General features: G+C 44.3%; 1 protein-coding gene across 2 annotated transcripts; it reads right to left on the reverse strand.

Annotated features, from left to right (window-relative positions):
- Positions 1-1,580: 1,580 nt before the first annotated feature.
- CAPG (capping actin protein, gelsolin like) lies at positions 1,581-18,488 on the reverse strand. Of its 2 annotated transcripts, none has more exons than XM_060251278.1 (10): positions 18,347-18,488; positions 11,207-11,241; positions 8,964-9,136; positions 7,609-7,763; positions 6,342-6,509; positions 6,011-6,160; positions 4,967-5,059; positions 3,305-3,437; positions 1,964-2,052; positions 1,581-1,739 (listed from the first exon to the last, which is right to left on the reverse strand). In XM_060251278.1, the coding sequence occupies exons 2-10, from the start codon at positions 11,227-11,229 to the stop codon at positions 1,674-1,676; spliced, it is 1,050 nt and encodes a 349-aa protein (XP_060107261.1). In that variant the 5' UTR covers positions 11,230-11,241; positions 18,347-18,488; the 3' UTR covers positions 1,581-1,673. The 2 variants fall into 2 exon arrangements, with proteins under 2 accessions (XP_060107261.1, XP_060107260.1); XM_060251277.1 differs by having other exon boundaries at positions 18,330-18,487.
- Between the last annotated feature and the right edge of the window lie 1,299 nt (positions 18,489-19,787).

Consider the following 19,787-nt stretch of genomic DNA (forward strand, 5'->3'; position numbering starts at 1 on the left):
TCCATTTGTTGCCAACTGCTTTTGATGCTCCTTTTGAGTTTGAGAATTGTTTTCATGTGTGGGGATGGAGAGGGGGTGGGAAAGGCTGATCTGTATCCCACCAAGAAACAGGCTAATTCCACACTCTTTCCCCCCGCCCCCGCTGCCATTTCAGCAACTTTAGTCATGCTTGTGTTCAAATTGTGAAGTGCCCATTTTTTTTCTGCTAAAAACTCCACTTAAAAAACAAAACAAAATTTGTTGGGATGTTCTTTTTCACACATCCACAAAGGAAGCTACACCATCTCTTTAAATGAAAGAAATGTTCCTTCCTCTGTGTTTACACACTGAACTTGACTTTGTGTTCTTGCTGACACCAGCAAAACTGAGATTTATTTTTTTTTCTCACAAGGGTGTGTGTTGTAGTCAGGGCAAGGATGTATGGTAGAAACTGCCATCAAATCACCATAGGGTTTTCAAGGCAACAGACATTCATAGGTGGTTTGCCATTGTCTTTCTGGATTTCCTTGGTGGTCTTCCATCTAAGTACTAACCAGGGCTGACCCTATTTAGCTTCTAAGATCTGAAGAGATCAGACCAGTGGCTGAGCATCTAAACTAAGGCAAAGTTGTATGCTGTTACTATATTAGTACAATACATGTGACCAGTGGTTTTCTCTTAATTTGCATTTGAAAAGTTCCTGAACTGTTCTGTTCCTGCCACCAAAGTATTGGGGAGTCAATTAGTCTTTTCAGTGCAAATGAATGCAATGAAACACCCAATACCTTCCAGGAATTAGCATTTTCAAGGATTCAAGAAGTATAGCATTATTCCAGAGTAGCACTTTGTGTGCACCAACAAACAGAAAAGGTGGTCAGAGAATCACAATGACAATAGTATGAGTGGTGAGGAGTATGATCTGAGTGTGGTGTGAAAGGGAAACCCACTATTAACAAGGGTGAAAAACTGGATTACTCTGTGCCATGTGGAATCTCTTTTGCAAGTGCAAATTGCCAACGAATGATTAAAAAGAATCCTTGTGCAGAATCAGCCAGGGAGATAAATATGATTCTCCCCTCATTTTGTCCTCATAACAGCCCTGTGAGGTAAGTTAGGCTGGGAGGAATTGGACTTGGGTAACACAATGAACTTAATGGCTGAAAGTGGATTTCAACTCAGTTCTGCCACTCATAGAATCACAGAGTTGGAAGGGACATCCAGGGTCATCAACCTCCTGCTCAATGCAGGAAACTCACAAATGCCTCCTTACCACACTGACTGTTTGCATGGTTCCTTGGGTACGCAGATTTAGTTAAGTTCTCTGGACTGTGTCTTCATGTTTCACTTCCATGGTACAGCCTCTTCCCAACCTTCTCCTACAATGCCAATCTTTACTTAGCACACTATGGCCAGGGCCCCATACTACAGAATGGAGATGTAGGATCAGCTTCCAGGAACTGTTTGGCTGCAGGGAAGAAGCTAAGATCTCGCCAAGCTTGTCCAACTGCCTCCCTTTACAGCACCCCACACTTGGAGGAGGCAGGGCTTGTGTTTTTCTCTGTCTGTAATGCAAAAAAGCTGAACAAGTCTGGAGAAATCTATGAGAGAGGACACAGTGGTGCCAGTTTTATAAGGCATAATGGTTGCTGCAGGGTAAGGCAGAGGTGCTGAGATGTTATATTGCTAACTCAGTTTTACTTCCAGTTGATGAAGAACTGTTTGAAGAGGGGACTTTCACGGCCTTCGGGCAAGATTTCCACCTGGAATCAGGACAAAAACATGTGAGACAAAAAAGACAGTGCAAACCTATTCTGCCTTCATGGAACTGGAGGGAGGGAGGCAAAAGGCATGCCTGTGCCAATCTTCTGCAGTGCTGCAATATTCCCAGATCCCCTTTGGTCTCCCGAGACTGAGAAATTCTATTCCACTCTCAGAGTCAGCTGGAGATGTTGACAGGTTGTCTGCATGGCCTCTGTTTGCTTACCTGGGTGTTTGGAGGATAATTCATCTGGGAGATGAACTCCACAGATACCTGCAGAGCTGCTTGCTGCTCCTGTTCATTTGCTTTGTGGCCTGTTCAAGACAAGGAGGGATAAGAAAACTGACAGAGACCTGACCTTTCACCTTAAAAAAAAATCCTATTCCTCCCTCTATCCAAAGAGCTTGGAGCAGTGTGCAAGGTTTTAACCTTCTCCTTTATCCTCATAACCACCCTGTAAAGTAGGTCAAGCTGAGGCAATGATTGACCTAGTCACTTTGTGAGCTTATATGGCTTCGTTTGGATTTGAACCTGGGTCTGGGCCCCCAAGTCATAGTTCAGGCATTGCACTGGGCTGGCTATTATTTCATCCAAGGCAAGCAGAACATGCAAGAGAGCTAAAACTCTTCTATAAAAAAATAAATCTCTGCAAATAGAAAGCCATTATGTCAGATGGAAGATTAGGACAAAATGCTTCTTTCTGGCATCTAGTTCTCCATGTGCAGGAAACTGTTTCGTATGGAGAAACATTCAGCGGAGCCTGTCCCACTTGCATTCCGAAGTGGTTAGGTTGGGGTGCAAATGTATCAACTTCGGGGTCCTTAGAAGCTTTCCATAAAACACCAAAGTCTTCCTAAAGCACAGACTGCTAACAAGGGAAAACTGGTCAACATCTGGCTATCTTCTGGGAGACAAGAGATTGGCAGGAGGTGGTTCCTAGTAGGAGAACCGGGGGGGGGGGGGGGGGGTTGAGCAGGAAAGCACAGGAACGCAGTTCCGGCTGGTTTGGCATCAGGGTGTGTGGCCTAATATGCAAATAGGTCCTTGCTGGGCTTTTTTGTAGAAGCCCTGTATAAAACAATGGTGATTTCAGGGGGTTTGGCCTAATATGCAAATTGGTTCCTGCTGGGCTTTTTCTAAAAAAAAAAAGCCCTGAGGAGAACTAATCATAGGTTGCCTTCCTGCTCTCCTACTCTCTGCTTATCTGGGCACAGGCTTGTAGTCAGGCTGCACTGGCTCACTGGAACTGTTTTGCCCCATCTAAGTTTTTTTTTAAAGTCTTTTAATGTGCAGTATTGCTTTTGTGGGGATTTTTTAGAACATGGAAATTTCTGATTTGAAAAATTCTTTTTTCAGCTACTCTGATTGTAAGGAGCTTAAAAGCGGGAAAGATTAAGCTGAAGCAGCGGTGGCAAACTTCTTCAGGGTGAGGCTAGTTCTGTCCAGCCCACAATATCACCATTTCTTCTCCCATCCCATCCCTGTGAGGAACTGGCCCTGTCTCGACTGTCACTCCCAGTTCTTCATCTGTGGTCCTCTTTTGTGAGTCAGCAGGTAGAGATTTACCTTTCCAGATGTAGATTTTGCCACACATGCCATTGTCTAGGATGAAGCAATCATCTGTGACAAGCTGATCCTGGCTGAATGGACTGCAGTCAGAAATCTTGGTTAGCCTCATCTTCCCAGTCATATTGGAGACCTGAGGGTTGGGAAAAGGAGAGAAAGAGATTCCTTTGTGAAACACAGTTCTCCCAGCCCCATGCTAGCTAGATTCTTTGGACTGACAATCCACACCCCTTAGCACAGGGGTGTCAAATGTGTGGCTCGAGGGCTGGATCATGCCCCCAGAAGGCTCCTGTCAGACCCACAAGCATCTGCTTCCTTCTCTCTCTCATTTCTTTCTGCATCACAACTTGCTTTGCCAGGCTTGCTCAATCGCACAGGAGCTACAGAGCAAAGCCTCTATTTTCTCCATTGGCTGACCAGCATGTGAAGCAACCTATGCACAAAAGCTTGTAATGCCCAGCCATTTCATGTTTTCCCCTGGGTCTTAGGCTCAAAGCATTGACCATGAAAGTTCTGTAATCAAAAGCAAGTTTGCAACTTACAAATCCACCTGAACAGCATACGCAAGATTGCTACAACACACTGTCTCCAGATTTTGATGCAATAATTCAGAGCAAGAGATGACAGTTATCAGAAACTGTTAAAAAACCAAAAAATTGCAAAAGCGCTAATCTTTTAAACATTTTTTTAAAAAAATCAGTTGTGTTTGCCTGTGTCCTTTAATAAGGTTTATATCTCTGCTACCTGGCATTACATTTTATGACACATGTGGCCCAGCAGGTCTCATTTATGTCAGATCTGATCCTCATAACAAATGAGTTCAACATCCCTGCCTTAGCAGCTCCTGCTCCCTGTCTTTTGTCCAGGTGTATGAAGTGTCTCAGGACTGGAAAGAAAGCAAAAAAGACAGTTGAGGTGATCAAAAGGCTGGAACGCCTTCCTTATGAGGCATTTAGGGTTTTCTCACTTGGAAAGAAGAGATGACTAAGGGGGAATATGATACAATTGTACACAATTATGTGCACTGTAGAAAAAGCCCCTCCCCCCCCCCAAAAGCTTTCTCAGAAGGAGGGAAGACAGCATGGTATAGCTGGATCTAGTCAGATCTCAGAAGCTAAGCAAGGTCAGTATTTGGAAGGGAGGCCACCAAGAAGTACTCTGCAACTCAAGGCAATGGCAAACCACCTCTGCTTCTCACTTGAAGTCCCTTGATGGGGTCACCATAAATCAGCTGTGAGTTGGCAGCACTCTCACAAACACACAACTTTCTCAGAACACAAAGCCACTAAGTAAATTTGACTAGCAATAAATTTGTTGCAAACAAAAGGGTTTACTTTGCATAATATGTAAACAAGTGACATAATTTGCTGATCCTACAAGATCTGGTGATGGTCGCTGGCCTAGATGACTTTTTAAAGTCATCTAGGGCAGCGACCATCACCAGATCTTGGTGGCCAGACAAACAGAGGGGAGGTCCATTGATGGCTGCAGCCCATGATAGCAAAATGGAATCTCTTTGTTCAAAGACATTATCTTTCAAAGGAACAGTCAAAGGAAATGCAGGAGAAGGCTACCTGAAACCCAGCATCTCACCAGCTTCTTTTGGAAACAGAATGATATACTAGACAGATTTTCTGTCTGCTCTTTATATGCAGCTCTTACCATGTAGAGTGCCGCAGCAACGGCATTTGTCCTATCAGCCATGACATCCTCCTCTGGACTTCCCTCCTTCAGAATTGGTTTAGGACCCAGGACCTAGAAGAATATCAAGAAATGCCAGAGGCTGACTCTTCATAAGCCCCATTTAAATGTAATATTTCTAGTGCAAACAGATGCTGAAAAGGATAATGTAGGAGCTGATGTGAAAGATCTCCACCTAAGACATGCCAGTGCTGACCACAAACCAGTGGTCTGATTCTGTAGATGGCAGCCTTGTGTGTTCATGAATGTGTGAGCTGACTTCAAATTGCCCAGCAAGACAGAACTGAGAACACTTGTGTTTGAGATGATACACAAGTTCTTATCTGTGGTGACATCATCGTGATAGCCTATTCGCACATGAAAGTTATTCCTGGATGTTGCAGTAAACCAAGTGAAGAATTGGTCCTCACAATGTGTATCCCTCTTCTGATTTCTCTTTTTAGAGCTTCTTAATAAGCACTTTGCCAAGTAAAATATAAGCCTTGCTTCAGGGACTCCCTATGAAGGCTTGAATATCTCCACCAGGAATACAGATCCTGCATCATAGCCTCCCTCCGGCCAGGGCCAGCCCTGCCACTAGGCAAACTAGGTGACTGCCTAGGGCACCAGCCTTCTGGGGGCACTGAATTGAGCACTCCCCATGTGACTTGGTGACGTTATCAGTGCAGGGTGGTGCCAGAAGTTGGCCTTGCCTAGGGTGCCAGACAGTCTAGGGCTGGCCCTGCCTCCAGCTCCAGTAGAATGTTGGGGAGGGGCTTGTAACTCAGGGGTTAGAATGTCTGCTTTGCATATAGAAGATCCCAGGTTCTGTTCCAACATCTACAGTGAAAGGATCTCAGGCAGCCATACCCTGACAGTTGTTGCCAGTTAGAGTAAAAACAATAGTGAGCTAGATGGACCAGTAGTCTAGATCAGCATAAAACAGCTTAATCTGTCTAATAATACTCATGCAGAGAAAGGTCACATGTTACCCTGAATTTTCTCGCTCCCCTTCAAAGATCTTACCGATAACATCTCCAGTGGCTCTTCACCATCAGCCACAATTTCCACTTTGGCTTTCCCCTTCCGCTCACTATCCCGGATCGCTGTTGCCAAGTCTTGTGCTTTGTTGCGTTCCAGGATGTTGGATTTTGCCCCACACCAAGTAAAAATGATCTGAAAGAAGAGGTCAAAATACAGAAATTGCAATCCTTTGTTTTTATCCAAGACTTAAGGTTTTTGCTCATTTCAAACCTCCATCCAAAAAGGCGTTCCTTCGTAGCCCATAATACCATAGAGGCAGATATTCTTCTCCTGCCTGACATGCACAGTCCCTTCTTCTCCCTTTCAGACTCACATCTCCCAGATCCACAATGAAGCAGTCACCAGTGTTGAAACTCGTCCAGTTCAGGTCCCTCTCTGTGGCTCGGATGTTCTTTTTCCCTTTTACTTGGTAGAGTTTGTGAGTGGGACCAGCTGGTTCACTGGTCTTTGCTTTGTAAAAGGCAGATTCCACACCTCCTTCCTGTGGAACACAAAGAAATGGCCTTCTTATGAGGGGCAGAGAAGATGCCAGAGGTAGAGGATGAATATGGTGCTGCCTAAGATACAAAAAAAAACCTCTGGAAAAGACAATAGTCCCAGAAAAAAATGAAGGGAGTAGGAAAAGAGGAAGACCCAACATGAGATGGACTGATGCAATAAAGGAAGCTACTGGCTTTTGCAAGACCTGAGCAAGGCTATTAAGGACAGGACGTTTTGGAAGTTATTCATAGGGTTGCCATTAAGTCAGAGGTGACTTGATGGCACATAACAGACACATGGACAGTACAAGGGCTGTGGCTTAGTGGGTAGAGTACATGCATGAAGAAGGCTTTAAAAGCATGCTATCAACCCCACTTCTGATCCAACTGGATGGAACAGAAGCATCTCTTGCAGATATCCAAGGCTTTTTTGTAGCAGCAATGCCTTTGCATATTAGGCCACATACCCCTGATGTAGCCAATCTTCCAAGAGCTTACAGTAGGCCCTGTACTAAGAGCCCTGTAAGCTCTTGGAGGATTGGCTACACCAGGGTGGTGTGGCCTAATATGCAAAGGAGTTCCTGCTACAAAAAAAACCCCTGCAGATATGTCTATTCCCTAATATTTTTTATAAAAAATATGGAGCTACTTGCTCCAGCTTCTCTCCCAGCCATGGTTTCCTCAGTTCGTTTTGCCCTTATTCCTCTGATTACTCTCTCCTCCTCTTCTCAGTACTGCTATCCCAAGCCTGACCACAGTCCAATTTACAGTGGACCTTTTTAGTTGATCTGTTGATGCTGAAACTGCGTTATTATGAACAATTTATTGCTTTGTTAGATCTTACTCATCCTCCAGCTCAGGATATGGTTCTTCCCTCCCCCATTTTATTCCCACAGCAACCCTGGAGGTAAGTTAGGTGTGGAGGTCAGTGATTGGGCAAGATCAACCAATGTTTCATGGCAGATTTGAACCTGGATCTCCCCTGTCCTAGCCCAGCACTCTAGTCACCAGACTCCTGTGAAGACATATTAATAACGGCATTTGCAGGAAAGTGGAGCAAAGCTAGAAGAAGTGCAGTTGGAAAAGCTGGATTTCTCTTACCTGGTATTGTATGCCATGGGGGAAATATTCCATGAAAGCATCTGATTCGTTGCCCTGCACTTCCCGGTACTGGATTGGTTTTTCCACCAGGAAGGAGTTGAGGTGGGTGGAAAGCAGAGCACAGGCACCCTGCTCATCCCGGGAGGAGTTCTGGCCTGGACACCATTGGGGAAAGATGGAAAAAAAGGGGTACTAACTGGCAGGGGTCGTTTTGTAGAAAAATAGGTGGTGGAGCTCATCCAGGGATTGTTATGCAGCTGCACATACTATTCAATGGACAAGGAGGTGGAACTCTCAGAAGGAGGAGTTGGAACTCTCAGAAAGGTTCAGGAGCTGCGTTCCTGTGAGCTCCTACTGAATCTGAGGTCTGCTAACCGGAAAACTTCTAATACCAATTTTGATGGAAATAAGACTTCTGGACATTGCTGGAGTGCTAGCAGCTGTTTAAAACAGCTCCTAATGCACTGAGCATCTTTTTAGATTCAAGTCTAGTAGTCCCTTAGAGACCAACTTGTTTTCATGGTACAGGCCTTTGAGAGTTGACGCTCCCTTTGTCAGATCCCAACTTTTTAGAAATTTATTCCTCTTTTCCACCCCCTGCAGTCAGCATCCATGATTTCTTCTCCCACTCCTATAGGAAGCAGGATGTACAAATGTTAGGGTCAAACTGAAGATTTTGTGGAAGACCTGCAATCAGATATTTAACACTGAAAAGCAGTTAGAACAGCTCAACCCCTTGGATTTGATCAGCAGTGCAGCAGTGGGGAAAGGGCTTGTTCTTCTGTGCCATTCCTCCCTTAAAAATCACCTTTCCCTGACTTGAGAAATACAAGTGCTTATATTGCATTTTAGACTATCAGCAACTGGGGAGGGCAGTTTCTATCAGAGGACATCCCTTCTTTGCCCCACCATCATGGCTTTTATCCAAACTGGGTCTGCCTGCAGCTGTTTCTTTAATACAACTTTAAATGCATTCTCCAAGCTGCCAGTTGGCTTGGAGAAGTGATTTGAAGAGAGAAATGCCTTCTCCAAGTTGGCTGATGGGGTAGTGGGGTTTTTGAGAGCCACACAATATGTGTGAAAGACCCAAAGTTTGGCCACTCCAGCTCTACGGAGAAGACTTGGCTCTGGGAGAGAGTATGTTCTCAACATCCCAACAAACATGCATCATGGATTTGTACTTCAAGTGACAGAAATAGCTCCGCTCTTCAGAGGTCTAAACTCCCACTTTTCACTTGACATTCTTGGCCTACAGAGGGTATAATAACGGGGAGAAGATCTTTCTCTATCCAATCAGCCTCCCATGAATGCTAATACATGGAAGTTTCATCTTGGCCTGACCAAATGTTGCTTACCAATCCAGATATGCACACTGGAGTGCCCATCAGCTCCATTGTGAAGAACCAGGTAAGAATCCCCAGAGTAGAATATGCCTTTCATCTCTTCTGGGACAGACACAGGCTTCATCTTCTCCACCCGCCATACATATAGACCTGGTTGTTTGACAGAAGGATCAAAGGGGGATCCGCTATTGGACAAGACAAGAGAAGGTGGAGAAATAGAAGGGGACAAAGTAATAGGGCATGAAGAAATCATGAGTATAAACAGTTGTTGTTCCGTCGCACAGTCGAGTCCGACTCTTTGCAACCCCATGGACCAAGTCACGCCAGGCCCTCCTGTCTTCCACCATCCTCCGAAGTCTGCTCAAATTTGTATTAGTTACATCAGTAATGCTGTCCAGCCATCTCATATTTTGCTGTCCCCTTCTTCTTTTGCCTTCTGTCTTTCCTAGCATCAGGATCTTCTCCAGTGAGTGCTCCCTTCTCATTTGGTGGCCAAAGTATTTGAGCTTCAGCTTCAGCATCTGACCTTCCAGGGAACATTTCCCTTAGGACTGACTGATTTGATCTTCTTGTAGTCCAAGGGACTTATAAACAGTAAGTGTGAGTAAAGATGAAGTTGTTGAGGTAAAGAGGATGAGAGAGTGCAGAGGGGATGAGAGACTGTTTACAAAATCCAATGAAATGATGCTATGTGTCTGTTGTGTTTTGGATGGTCAAGAGGGACTACTGCATTAAACTTCTAATTTTTTTATATTCATCCAATGGATGAATCAGAGGCTAAAATTAGCTAGGAGTGAAAAAATCAGCCGCTTTCAACCCACCTCTTTTTCCATCTTGTGAAATGTGATAATGTAAATAATGCCAGGGTTATCATCTCTGGTGAATAAAGTTCACAGTTAGTTGAGAAACAGTATGTCTAGTCACTGTCAAAAGGACAGTGTTGATTACCTATTTGTTTCTGGGCCTACCTCAAAATACCTTAACAGTGAGCAACCAGGATATCTTAAAAGTATCACCATCAAATGTTCTTGGCTGATAATTAAGATCTTCAAGACAGGGTCCTCTCTAAAGCAAAAACAGTGGCCACGTAAGGCAAAGGGCTTTTTTTGTGGCAGCACTCCATTTACATTACCTATTCTGGCTAATTTTAAGCACCAATTGAAAATGGTCTTTTTTTGCTCAGGCGTCTCCTGAGAGTTTTTCCCTTTTCTCTGTATCTTTTTTCTTATTCTTTTTGTTTGTACTATGTTCGTGCACACACACACACCTTGAAGTCATAGTGACCTCTAGTGACTGGAGGATCATCAGAGAAGTTGTTAAATAAAACCTGCCTCTGTCCTCCTGACTGCTGGTATTCTAAGGAGGTCTCTCATCCAAGTACCTGTCAGACTCAACCTGCTTTGCTTCTGAAATCTGACAAGATTGGATTTGCCTGGGCTATCTATGTCAGGCTTTTTCCTCTACTCCTCTTGCTGGTGGACATGCTGGATTTTATTGTAACTAACAGGGATTTTTTAAAAAATCATGACTGCGTTCAAATTTTATTTTTAAATGTTTTTGTTCTGTGAATATTGCTGCATTTTATACTTTTTATAGAAGACAGTAGCTACCTCATGAAATGATAAGGGTTAACAGTTGTGGACTGCATATGTATTATAAACAAAGCAGCCCAAGATACACAGCAGAAGGGTGTGACTAGGCAATTTGTAGAACTCATTGTTCATTCAGGCATACATTGTTATCTCAGGAATTAACCTTTAGGTAACAGCCTTCAAAGATCAAGCTTTGAGTCTTGGCTGTATTAACAAAGAAAAAGCCCAGAGCGAATCCAGAAAGAAAGGGTGGTTGGATGAGGCAGAACAGATATACTTTTGTTACAGGAATTATTTATTCTATTCATATTCCATTTTCTGGGTTAATATGCATACCCGTAAAATAGCAGAAAACTGAAATGCACAAAACTAAAAACATCATTAGACTGAGTATCTCTCAGTTATCTTCAAAAATTCTCCTAAACCACACATGGCTTGGGCTGGATCTATCTGGTTTCTTTTTATCTCATCCTGCCTCCAAGGAACTCGGAGCACTAATATATAGTTCTCTCTTTCATCCTCACAACAACCCTGTAGGATAAATCAGGCTGAAAGGGAGTGACTGGCCAAAGGTCACTCAGTAAATTTCATCAGTGGGGATTTGAGTTTAGGCCTACAAGATCCTAGTCCATTATCAGCTCTCTGGATGGATGACTTCCTTACCTTTTGGGGGCTGCTGTGTACATGTTTCCAGGGATCTGGAGGAAGATAAAGAACTCTATCAGTGATGAAAATGACTAGTCTGCACAAAGAGTGTTACTTCCCTGTATGAGTCACTCTAGGAATGCCTTAATTCTTGCTGACTAAACACAAAAATGCATTGCAAAGATAACAGAAAAGATACTGGATGTCTATTTGCATTCACAGCCAAACCCCAAACCACACAGGTTATGGAAGCTCCATGTTCTCCTGCAATGTTTTTTAAATGCTAAAACAGCAAAATGGGAGGGGTGCAACAATGGATTATGGTAAGGAGAGCTTGACTTTCATCCCCATCCTATTTCCCCAAACTTAATCACGCTTGCTATTTGCTCTACAGAGTTGTAAAAACTCTTCCTGGATCTCTCACAGCCAATAGGTGATAACAGCTCCTGCTATTCTATCAGATTTCTGGCTAGCAGATGCATCAGCATTGACCTTTAAAGCTATATATGACTTAGAAGCAGCATCCTTAAGGACCACCTACTCCCATATGACCCTTATGGTTATCTTTGGGAGGAAAATCTGCTAATTTAAGGATACACTTTGTTCATCTGCACCCCATGAAAGAGAAGGTGCAATGGCTGGCCTGTCTTGTCATCCACTGAGCAACAATCTAATCCATCCTTGTCCGTTATACAGGGAATCACATCTGAAAGATTTATGATGGGATTCACACCAAGCCTCCCTCTGCCAACAATTACCCCCTTTAGTATTTTTTCCTATAAAATGTGGAATATGATTTCCTCTTCCACAGCATTTGAAATAAATATTTTTAGTCTTTAAAGTGCCTCTGGATTTCTATTTTATTTTCCCAAACATTGTCTTCTGCCAGTAGAAGACAGTTTTTTGTTTGATTTTCCCTTACTGGCCCACCTTCCAGTTTGATTTAACTGCTATTTTTAATATATATATTGTTTTACTTGGATTTTAATGTCTTTTTTGCTGCCTCAAGGGTCCTAATTGGGGAGAAAGGTAGGACATCAATGTTTTAAATAAATGAAGTCAATCAAGATATTTTGTCTCTTCAAACAGCTGTAGTGCACAATGCAACAGGAATGTCCCCATATTCATGGGTGTCAATGTGGCAGATGAGGTTCAATGTGGCCAAGTGCAAAGTAATGCACTTTGGGGCCAAAAATCCCAGCTACAAATACAAGTTGATGGGGTGTGAACTGGCAGAGACTGACCAAGAGAGAGATCTTGGGGTTGTGGTAGATAACTCACTGAAAATGTCAAGACAGTGTGCGATTGCAATAAAAAAGGCCAACGCCATGCTGGGAATTATTAGGAAGGGAATTGAAAACAAATCAGCCAATATCATAATGCCCTTGTATAAATCGATGGTGCAGTCTCATTTGGAATACTGTTAGGCTTCCCAACCCTCCCGCCCTAGCGGGGGACCCCAGGACTTCCACCCTCTTCCCCCACTCCCCCAAAAAACGGAAGCGGGGGGAGGGGGTGGAAATGGCGCCGGGGAGCATGGCCAGCCGGCGCATCCCGGAGCCGGCGAGGTCGCCGCGCCGCACCGCTGCTGCCCCCTCCCCTCCCACCGCAGCTGCTCCTCTGAGATGAGCCCAGGCTGAGCCCATCTCAGAGGAGCAGCCAAGAGGCGGCAGCAGCGCAGGGGAGGGCAAGGCAGGCCAGGAGCATGGCGAGCCGCAAATCCGGGCCCTTCTAGGACCCGGACTCGCGGCTCGCCACGCCCCCGGCCCGCCTCCACCCCCCCTCCGCTTCCACCCCAGAGGTGGAGCGGGCGAGGCGGCAGCGGCGGCCTCTTCTCCGCTCGCCGTGGCTGCTCCTCTGAGATGGGCTCAGCCTGAGCCCATCTCGGAGGAGCAACCACGGCGAGCAGAGAAGAGGCGTCAGCTGTGCAGGGGCGGCTCGCCGTTTCCCCCCTCCCCCCTAGCTCCACCCCATTGTCTCCTGGCTCCACCCCCAAAGTCTCCTGGCTCCACCCCCAAAGTCCCCAGATATTTTGGGGGTTGGACTTGGGAACCCTAAATACTGTGTACAATTCTGGTTACCGCACCTCAAAAAGGATATTATAGCATTGGAAAAAGTGCAGAAAAGGGCAACTAGAATGATTAAAGGGTTGGAACACTTTCCCTATGAAGAAAGGTTAAAACGCTTGGGGCTCTTTAGCTTGGAGAAACGTCAACTGCATGGTGATATGATAGAGGTTTACAAGATTATGCATGGGATGGAGAAAGTAGAGAAAGAAGCACTTTTCTCCCTTTTTCACAATACAAGAACTCATGGGCATTCGTTGAAATTGCTGAGCAGTCGGGTTAAAATGGATAAAAGGAAGTACTTCTTCACCCAAAGGGTGATTAACATGTGGACTTCACTGCCACAGGAAGTGGCGGTGGCTACAAGCATAGCCAGCTTCAAGAGGGGGTTAGATAAAAATATGGAGCAGAGGTCCATCAGTGCTATTAGCCACAGTGTGTGTGTGTGTGTGTGTGTATATATATATATATATATATATATATATATATATATATATATATATATATATATATATATGTGTGTGTGTGTGTGTGTGTGTGTGTGTGTATACACACACACACACATACATACATAGGCCACTGTGTGACACAGAGTGTTGGACTGGATGGCCAATGGTCTGATCCAACATGGCTTCTCTTATGTTCTTATTTGTCTTCCTGGAGCACCAGATCTCCAATTTGTGGGTCAAGAAGACTAATACATTATTGCACCCTAAGTTCAGCTGAGTTGCACTAATGTCACTATTGCTCTTGTTCATTTGGGTTCCTTTTTAAGGAAAAGTAGGACAGACAGACATGACCAGATGCAAAGAAGGACACAGCTCTTTCATCTTTAATAGCTGCATAGGAGAAGATAAGATGGCCTTTTCACCTGTGAATATCACGTTCTTGTTATCTTAGAGAGCACAGGTATGCATATGTAAGGGTAAAGGATGTTCTGCCCCAAGGTGCTTACCATGTTTGTCAACAAGGCATCTTTTTGAACATTGCCTCCCTCCATTAAGAGATTATGGGGAGAGGGTATTACTAAGAACATGAAACAGTGTAGTTTGGGACAACGTTGTCATACCAAAGCATGAAGTACAATAGGCCTCTTATGTCTCTTAAGTCTCTTATGGCCAATACATCTGTGTATTTTTTCTACATGGAAAACAACATGCAACCAGCATTTCAATTGCCACATGCAATGATACATGTAGTTCATGGTTTTCCAGGACATTTACACACACTGATATACCTAGGTAATGCTGGTTGTAGAGTACTGAGGGAAAACTGAATGAAGTGGTATCTCCCATCTTCTCCTCCCCCGCAAGAGAGATAGTGCTGGTAAGAGATTTAAGTTGCATTAAGCCCCCCCACACACACTCAATCCGGTTTGGGGAGCCGGTTTGGTGTAGTGGTTAAGTGTGCGGACTCTTATCTGGGAGAACCGGGTTTGATTCCCCACTCCTCCACTTGCACCTGCTAGCATGGCCTTGGGTCCACCATAGCTCTGGCAGAGGTTGTCCTTGAAAGGGCAGCTGCTGTGAGAGCCCTCTCCAGCGCCACCCACCTCACAGGGTGTCTGTTGTGGGGGAGGAAGGTAAAGGAGATTGTGAGCCGCTCTGAGACTCTTCGGAGTGGAGGGCGGGATATAAATCCAATATCTTCTTCTTCTTCAATCCACTTTCCAGCCCATTCCACATCCAGCACAAATGAGGAGTTTGAAGTTCTCCAAAGCCATATCCTACCCTCTCTTTTAATCCATATTTCCCATTATTGCCAAGGGTCTCTTCAGATTTCAACAATATACCAAGAGGAGTGTACTTGCCCTGGTTTTTCTTGTGCATGTCAACTATGACAACACAGATCTGGATCTAGGTGTCCAGAGAGCAAGTTAGAGGCAGAAAGACTCACTACAGATTTTACTGTAATTACTCGTTTGGGACATCTTATTTAAGCGAAGGGAAGGGAAACTACTGTATTTCACTTGTAGACTTGAAAGTCACATGAATATACTGTTACTCATCACCTCCTACAAAATGACAGAGATGTCACTCCACTTCCTTGCTCCTTCCAAATACTCTTTGCATTATGAGCTACCAGGCCACCAACGTTGCACCTCAGCTCACTGCAGTCACTTCAAAGCATTTGTTGGTTTACGGAATTTACAGCTAACATTGGTTTGTAGAGTTGCCAACTCAGAACTGGAAAATTCCTGGAGATTTGGGAGTGGATCCTGGGGAAGACAGAGTCTGGGGAAGGCAGGGATCTCAGCAAGGTATAGTGCCATACAGCCCACTCTCCAAAGCAGCCATTTTCTCCTGGGAAACTGACTGCAGTACTCTGGAAACCAGTTGTAGCTTTGGAAGATCACCAGGCCCCTTGGGTCATTGTTCTCCGCCCAGCAAGTCAGCAAGACGCAGCTGCTTAGCACATAGAAGGTGCCATTTCTGTTTCAACAATCTTACATTGCACAGATGTGCATCTCCATTTGCCATCAGATACCTTTTCAGCATCCCTCAGATGAAAACATATTTGTAACCTCCCCATCTCTCCTCCCCAAATCACTAAGGATCAACAGTAATGTACCCTCTAAGCTGAATTAATGTGAGCTAGCTCATAGTTTTTTAACCTCCGGCTCACATATTTTTGTCTTACCTTGGGGAAAATAGCCCCAGAGCAACCTAATGTATGCAGTAGCTCACAACTTAAATGCCAGTAGCTCATGAACTAGAATTTTTGCTCACAGAACTCCACAGCTTAGAGGGAGTATTGATCAACAGTCTGTTCTAGCTTTCTATCCGCCTGGTTTTATCCTATCTTTCCTCTATGGGGCTTAAGGTGGCTGACATCTGGTTTCCCCCTATTCTGTTCTCATGACAGCCCTTCCAGCAAGTGGCTGAGTGGCAATTTGAATCCAAATCTCATCCAACTCTCTAGCAGCTAGCCACTGTGACTCTCTGGCTGTCATTGATTTGAAAGCTAATACGGTCTCCTTTTGGGGAAAGCTACACTATAACATATCAAGAGCCCCGTGATGCAGAGTGGTAAAGCTGCAGTACTGCAGTCCTAAACTCTGCTCATGACCTGAGTTCAATCCCGGCAGAAGCTGGGTTCAGGTAGCCAGCTTGAGGTTGACTCAGCCTTCCATCCTTCCGAGGTTGGTAAAATGAGTACCCAGCTTGCTGGGGGGAAAGTGTAGATGACTGGGGAAGGCAATGGCAAACCACCCCATAAAAAGTCTGCCATGAAAACAATGTCACCCCAGAGTCGGAAACGACTGGTGCTTGCACAGGAGTCTACCTTTGCCTTTACACTATAACATAATTGTTGTAATGTGTTATGTATGATGGTTCAAATTATACCACGGTATCTGAAGAGGGTAGAGTATGAAATCAAAAACCTGTACTCTGCACAGTGTCTAAACATTTAAGTGTGTGCATTTATAAATATTCATTGGAAACAAGAGGCAGTCACCTGCCACATTCTACAGACTCTAGATCTGAATGGCAAATGCATTAAGGAACAGAGACAAGTGATTTATCAGGGACAGGTAATTTTAAAAAAAGGGAACCAAACCTAATAATTAAGGGCAGTCAGAAAATGCACAGCTGTCATGGAGAGCTGCTGAGAGCCAGAATGGATAGTACCTTCCTGGTTGAAATAATGCTGCAACTGCGTAAAGCATATTTTCATATTTTATTCTCTAATAAGGGGAGGTCAGCAAACAGACCTTTGACACTCTTAGGCATGCTGGTCTTATATCTAATCACAGATGCGTGAATAATGAAAGAATATAAAATAGGATAAGAAAAACTGCATTCTGTAGACTTCAGGTTGCCACAAGACTCTTTCCATGAAGCAGACCAAAGGTGCAACCCTAAGCAGAACTGCACCCTTCTAAATCCCTGGAAGGCTTAAAAGGGTGTGACTCTGCTTACGTTTATACCGTAGCATCTATCCGTGACAGCGGGCTTGTTTTAGCAGTTCGGCAGGAATTCTTTTAAAAAGTCTTGTTTGATTTTTATATATTTTCTTTTGCTTTCTGGCTCAGGAGCATTATCTTCTAACCGTCCACTCTGATCATATCATTTGCACAGGCTTAAACAGATCAGCAGGCACACATATGAGCACCAGTTGGGGTTTCTCTTCTGCCTCAGGGATGGGAGGTCACTCAGTTCTACTCTCCAATATTTACCTTATTAAACTAGATGTTTTGTTTTACATTAGGTGGGAAAAATGTCCCTTATTGGCATGGGGTCAGTCAACAAGCAAAGTGTGAGGTTTGGCATCTTACATCCTCCACTAAGAACATTAGACGAGCCCTGCTGGGTCAGATCAGAAGTCCATCTAGTTTAGCATTTGGCTTTCCACAATAGTCTGCCAGATCCTTCCTGGAAGCCCAATATATAAAGGCAAGAGTCTCCTTCCTATGGTTTGCCACCTCAGCAACTGGAATTCAGAGTACTGCCTCTGAACATGGAGGTTACCTTTAACCATCATAGCACCATCTAAGCCAATGACTAACACCATGTCCTACAGTAGTAAATTATATATATATTGTGCAAATATAAGAGAAGAAGAGGAGGAAACCCCTATTTTAATAATAATAATAATAATAATAATAATATTTTATTTTTATATCCCGCCCTCTCCGCCAGGCGGGCTCAGGGCGGCTAACAGACATGGGAGTCCCATGACTCCCATGACTTTTTACATTCAGGTGTCCCAAATGGGAATGTTTTATCAGCTACAGAAATCAGAAAGTTTAAATTCTACCAGTTTAGGAGCACCTTTACTACATATCCACCAGCAATTAGCACTTGGGAAGAATATAGATATTATTATGGAACAGATGGCCTGGGAAGCTGCAGCGAAAGACAGAAACGGTTCTAGGACAAGGAAATAACATAAGCCAAGTTTCTAGGAAATATTGGGTGCAGGAATCTAACCCAGTTTGCTAATTTGTCACTAGCCACCTTGATTTCTATCACACACACAAAGCCAGTATTTCATCCCCCCCAGGTTTTATCATCTACACAGCCTCCAAGGGAGAAAAGGCTGCAAAGGGAGAGAGAGAGAGATTCACTCACCAAGGTGGTTCACTCACCGGCAGCCTCTGTTACAGCAAAACTTTTCTCAACAGGAATGTAAAATTAGATTTCCTGGGCGGGGTTAGCCCTCATCCTTCCTAGCCTCTCTGTTCAAGGTTTGCATTGCTTCATTTCTGTGGCTGCAAGGGGGGAAATGAGCCACAAGCAGTAAGGAGGAGTGACTCACTTCACTCCTGATTTACCACCATCCTGCCGGTCATGTGTGCTGAGCACTGCGTTCAAGGGTCTAGCCCTTTGACCGTCCCCGGGCCCTGGAGCCCCTAAGGAATAGCTATGTGCTGTCACCAGCACACCCTAAACAAAGCATCATTGCAAAGTCTGAGTAGTGGTTTTGTTTTTGTTTTTTAAACTGGAGGATCGGGCCTGCCTCTTATGCACGGTGCCAGATGAGAAAAGTTACAGACATCCTGCAATTTTTATGAAGGGAAAGGGGAGACTTTTCCTCTCTCAAAGCCAAATGAGTCTTGGGATAGAAGCACAACAGGCTCAGATGACAGTTCTTCCACTTGAGCACTGCTGCCCTGGGTGTGTTTCCATGCTCCTTTCTTGCAAGCCATGCCACTGCAAAGGGCCACCAACCTCCAGGTGGAGCCTGGAGATCTCCTGGTATTACAACAAATCTCTTGACTATAGAAACCAGTGCTTCTGGATAAAATGCTAGCTGTGGGATCTATGACACTGAACCCTGATGCTCCTCCCCTCCCCAAACCCCACTGTTCTTAGGTTCCACTTCCAAATCTCCAGGAGTTGGCAAGCCTAGTATGCAATTATCTCAGCAAGAAAATATGGACAGAATCTTCCAATACCAGTGGTCTCACCTTAGCTGATGCAAATTGATGGAAGAAGCTTCATATCGTAGTTTCTGTTCACATGTTGCATTTCAAGGGACGGTAACCAAAATCAACTAATCGGAAGGGATTCCTCTTTCCTACTTTATCCTTGACTTTCTGGGATCACCATAGCAGCAATCTTCTGCATCCAGAACTGGCTGAAGTTATTTTGCTGTCCTTGATGAAATTGATTCCCCCCCCCCCCCCAAAATTTATATTCTGCCCTCCATGTAAGCGAGTTCAGGGCAGATCACGGAATAGGTTACATTCAATAATTAAAAACAGTTTAAAACAACATGATTTAAAACAGGTTGCACAATTTGTTTAATTTATTTATTTGGGTTTATTTTATTCATGTTATTTATTTATTTTACCCTCTCCCCCTCCAGTTTGATGGGTGTGGTGTGGATTGCCACATCTTCCCTACGAGGGATTCCAGAAAGCATGGAGTGTTCCAGGGCCATAGCCAGCAGGGGGCACACAAGGGCGGTGCCCCCTATTGAATCTGCAACACCCCCACCCAGTCTTCCACAATCTCCCCTTTCACTGGAAGCTACTGTACTACAGTGTTCTCTCTTTCTCCCTTTCTCCAGTGATGCTGGCTAGA

The sequence above is a fragment of the Heteronotia binoei genome, chromosome 12, assembly GCF_032191835.1.
Source record: "Heteronotia binoei isolate CCM8104 ecotype False Entrance Well chromosome 12, APGP_CSIRO_Hbin_v1, whole genome shotgun sequence".
Classification (NCBI taxonomy): Eukaryota; Metazoa; Chordata; class Lepidosauria; order Squamata; family Gekkonidae; genus Heteronotia; species Heteronotia binoei.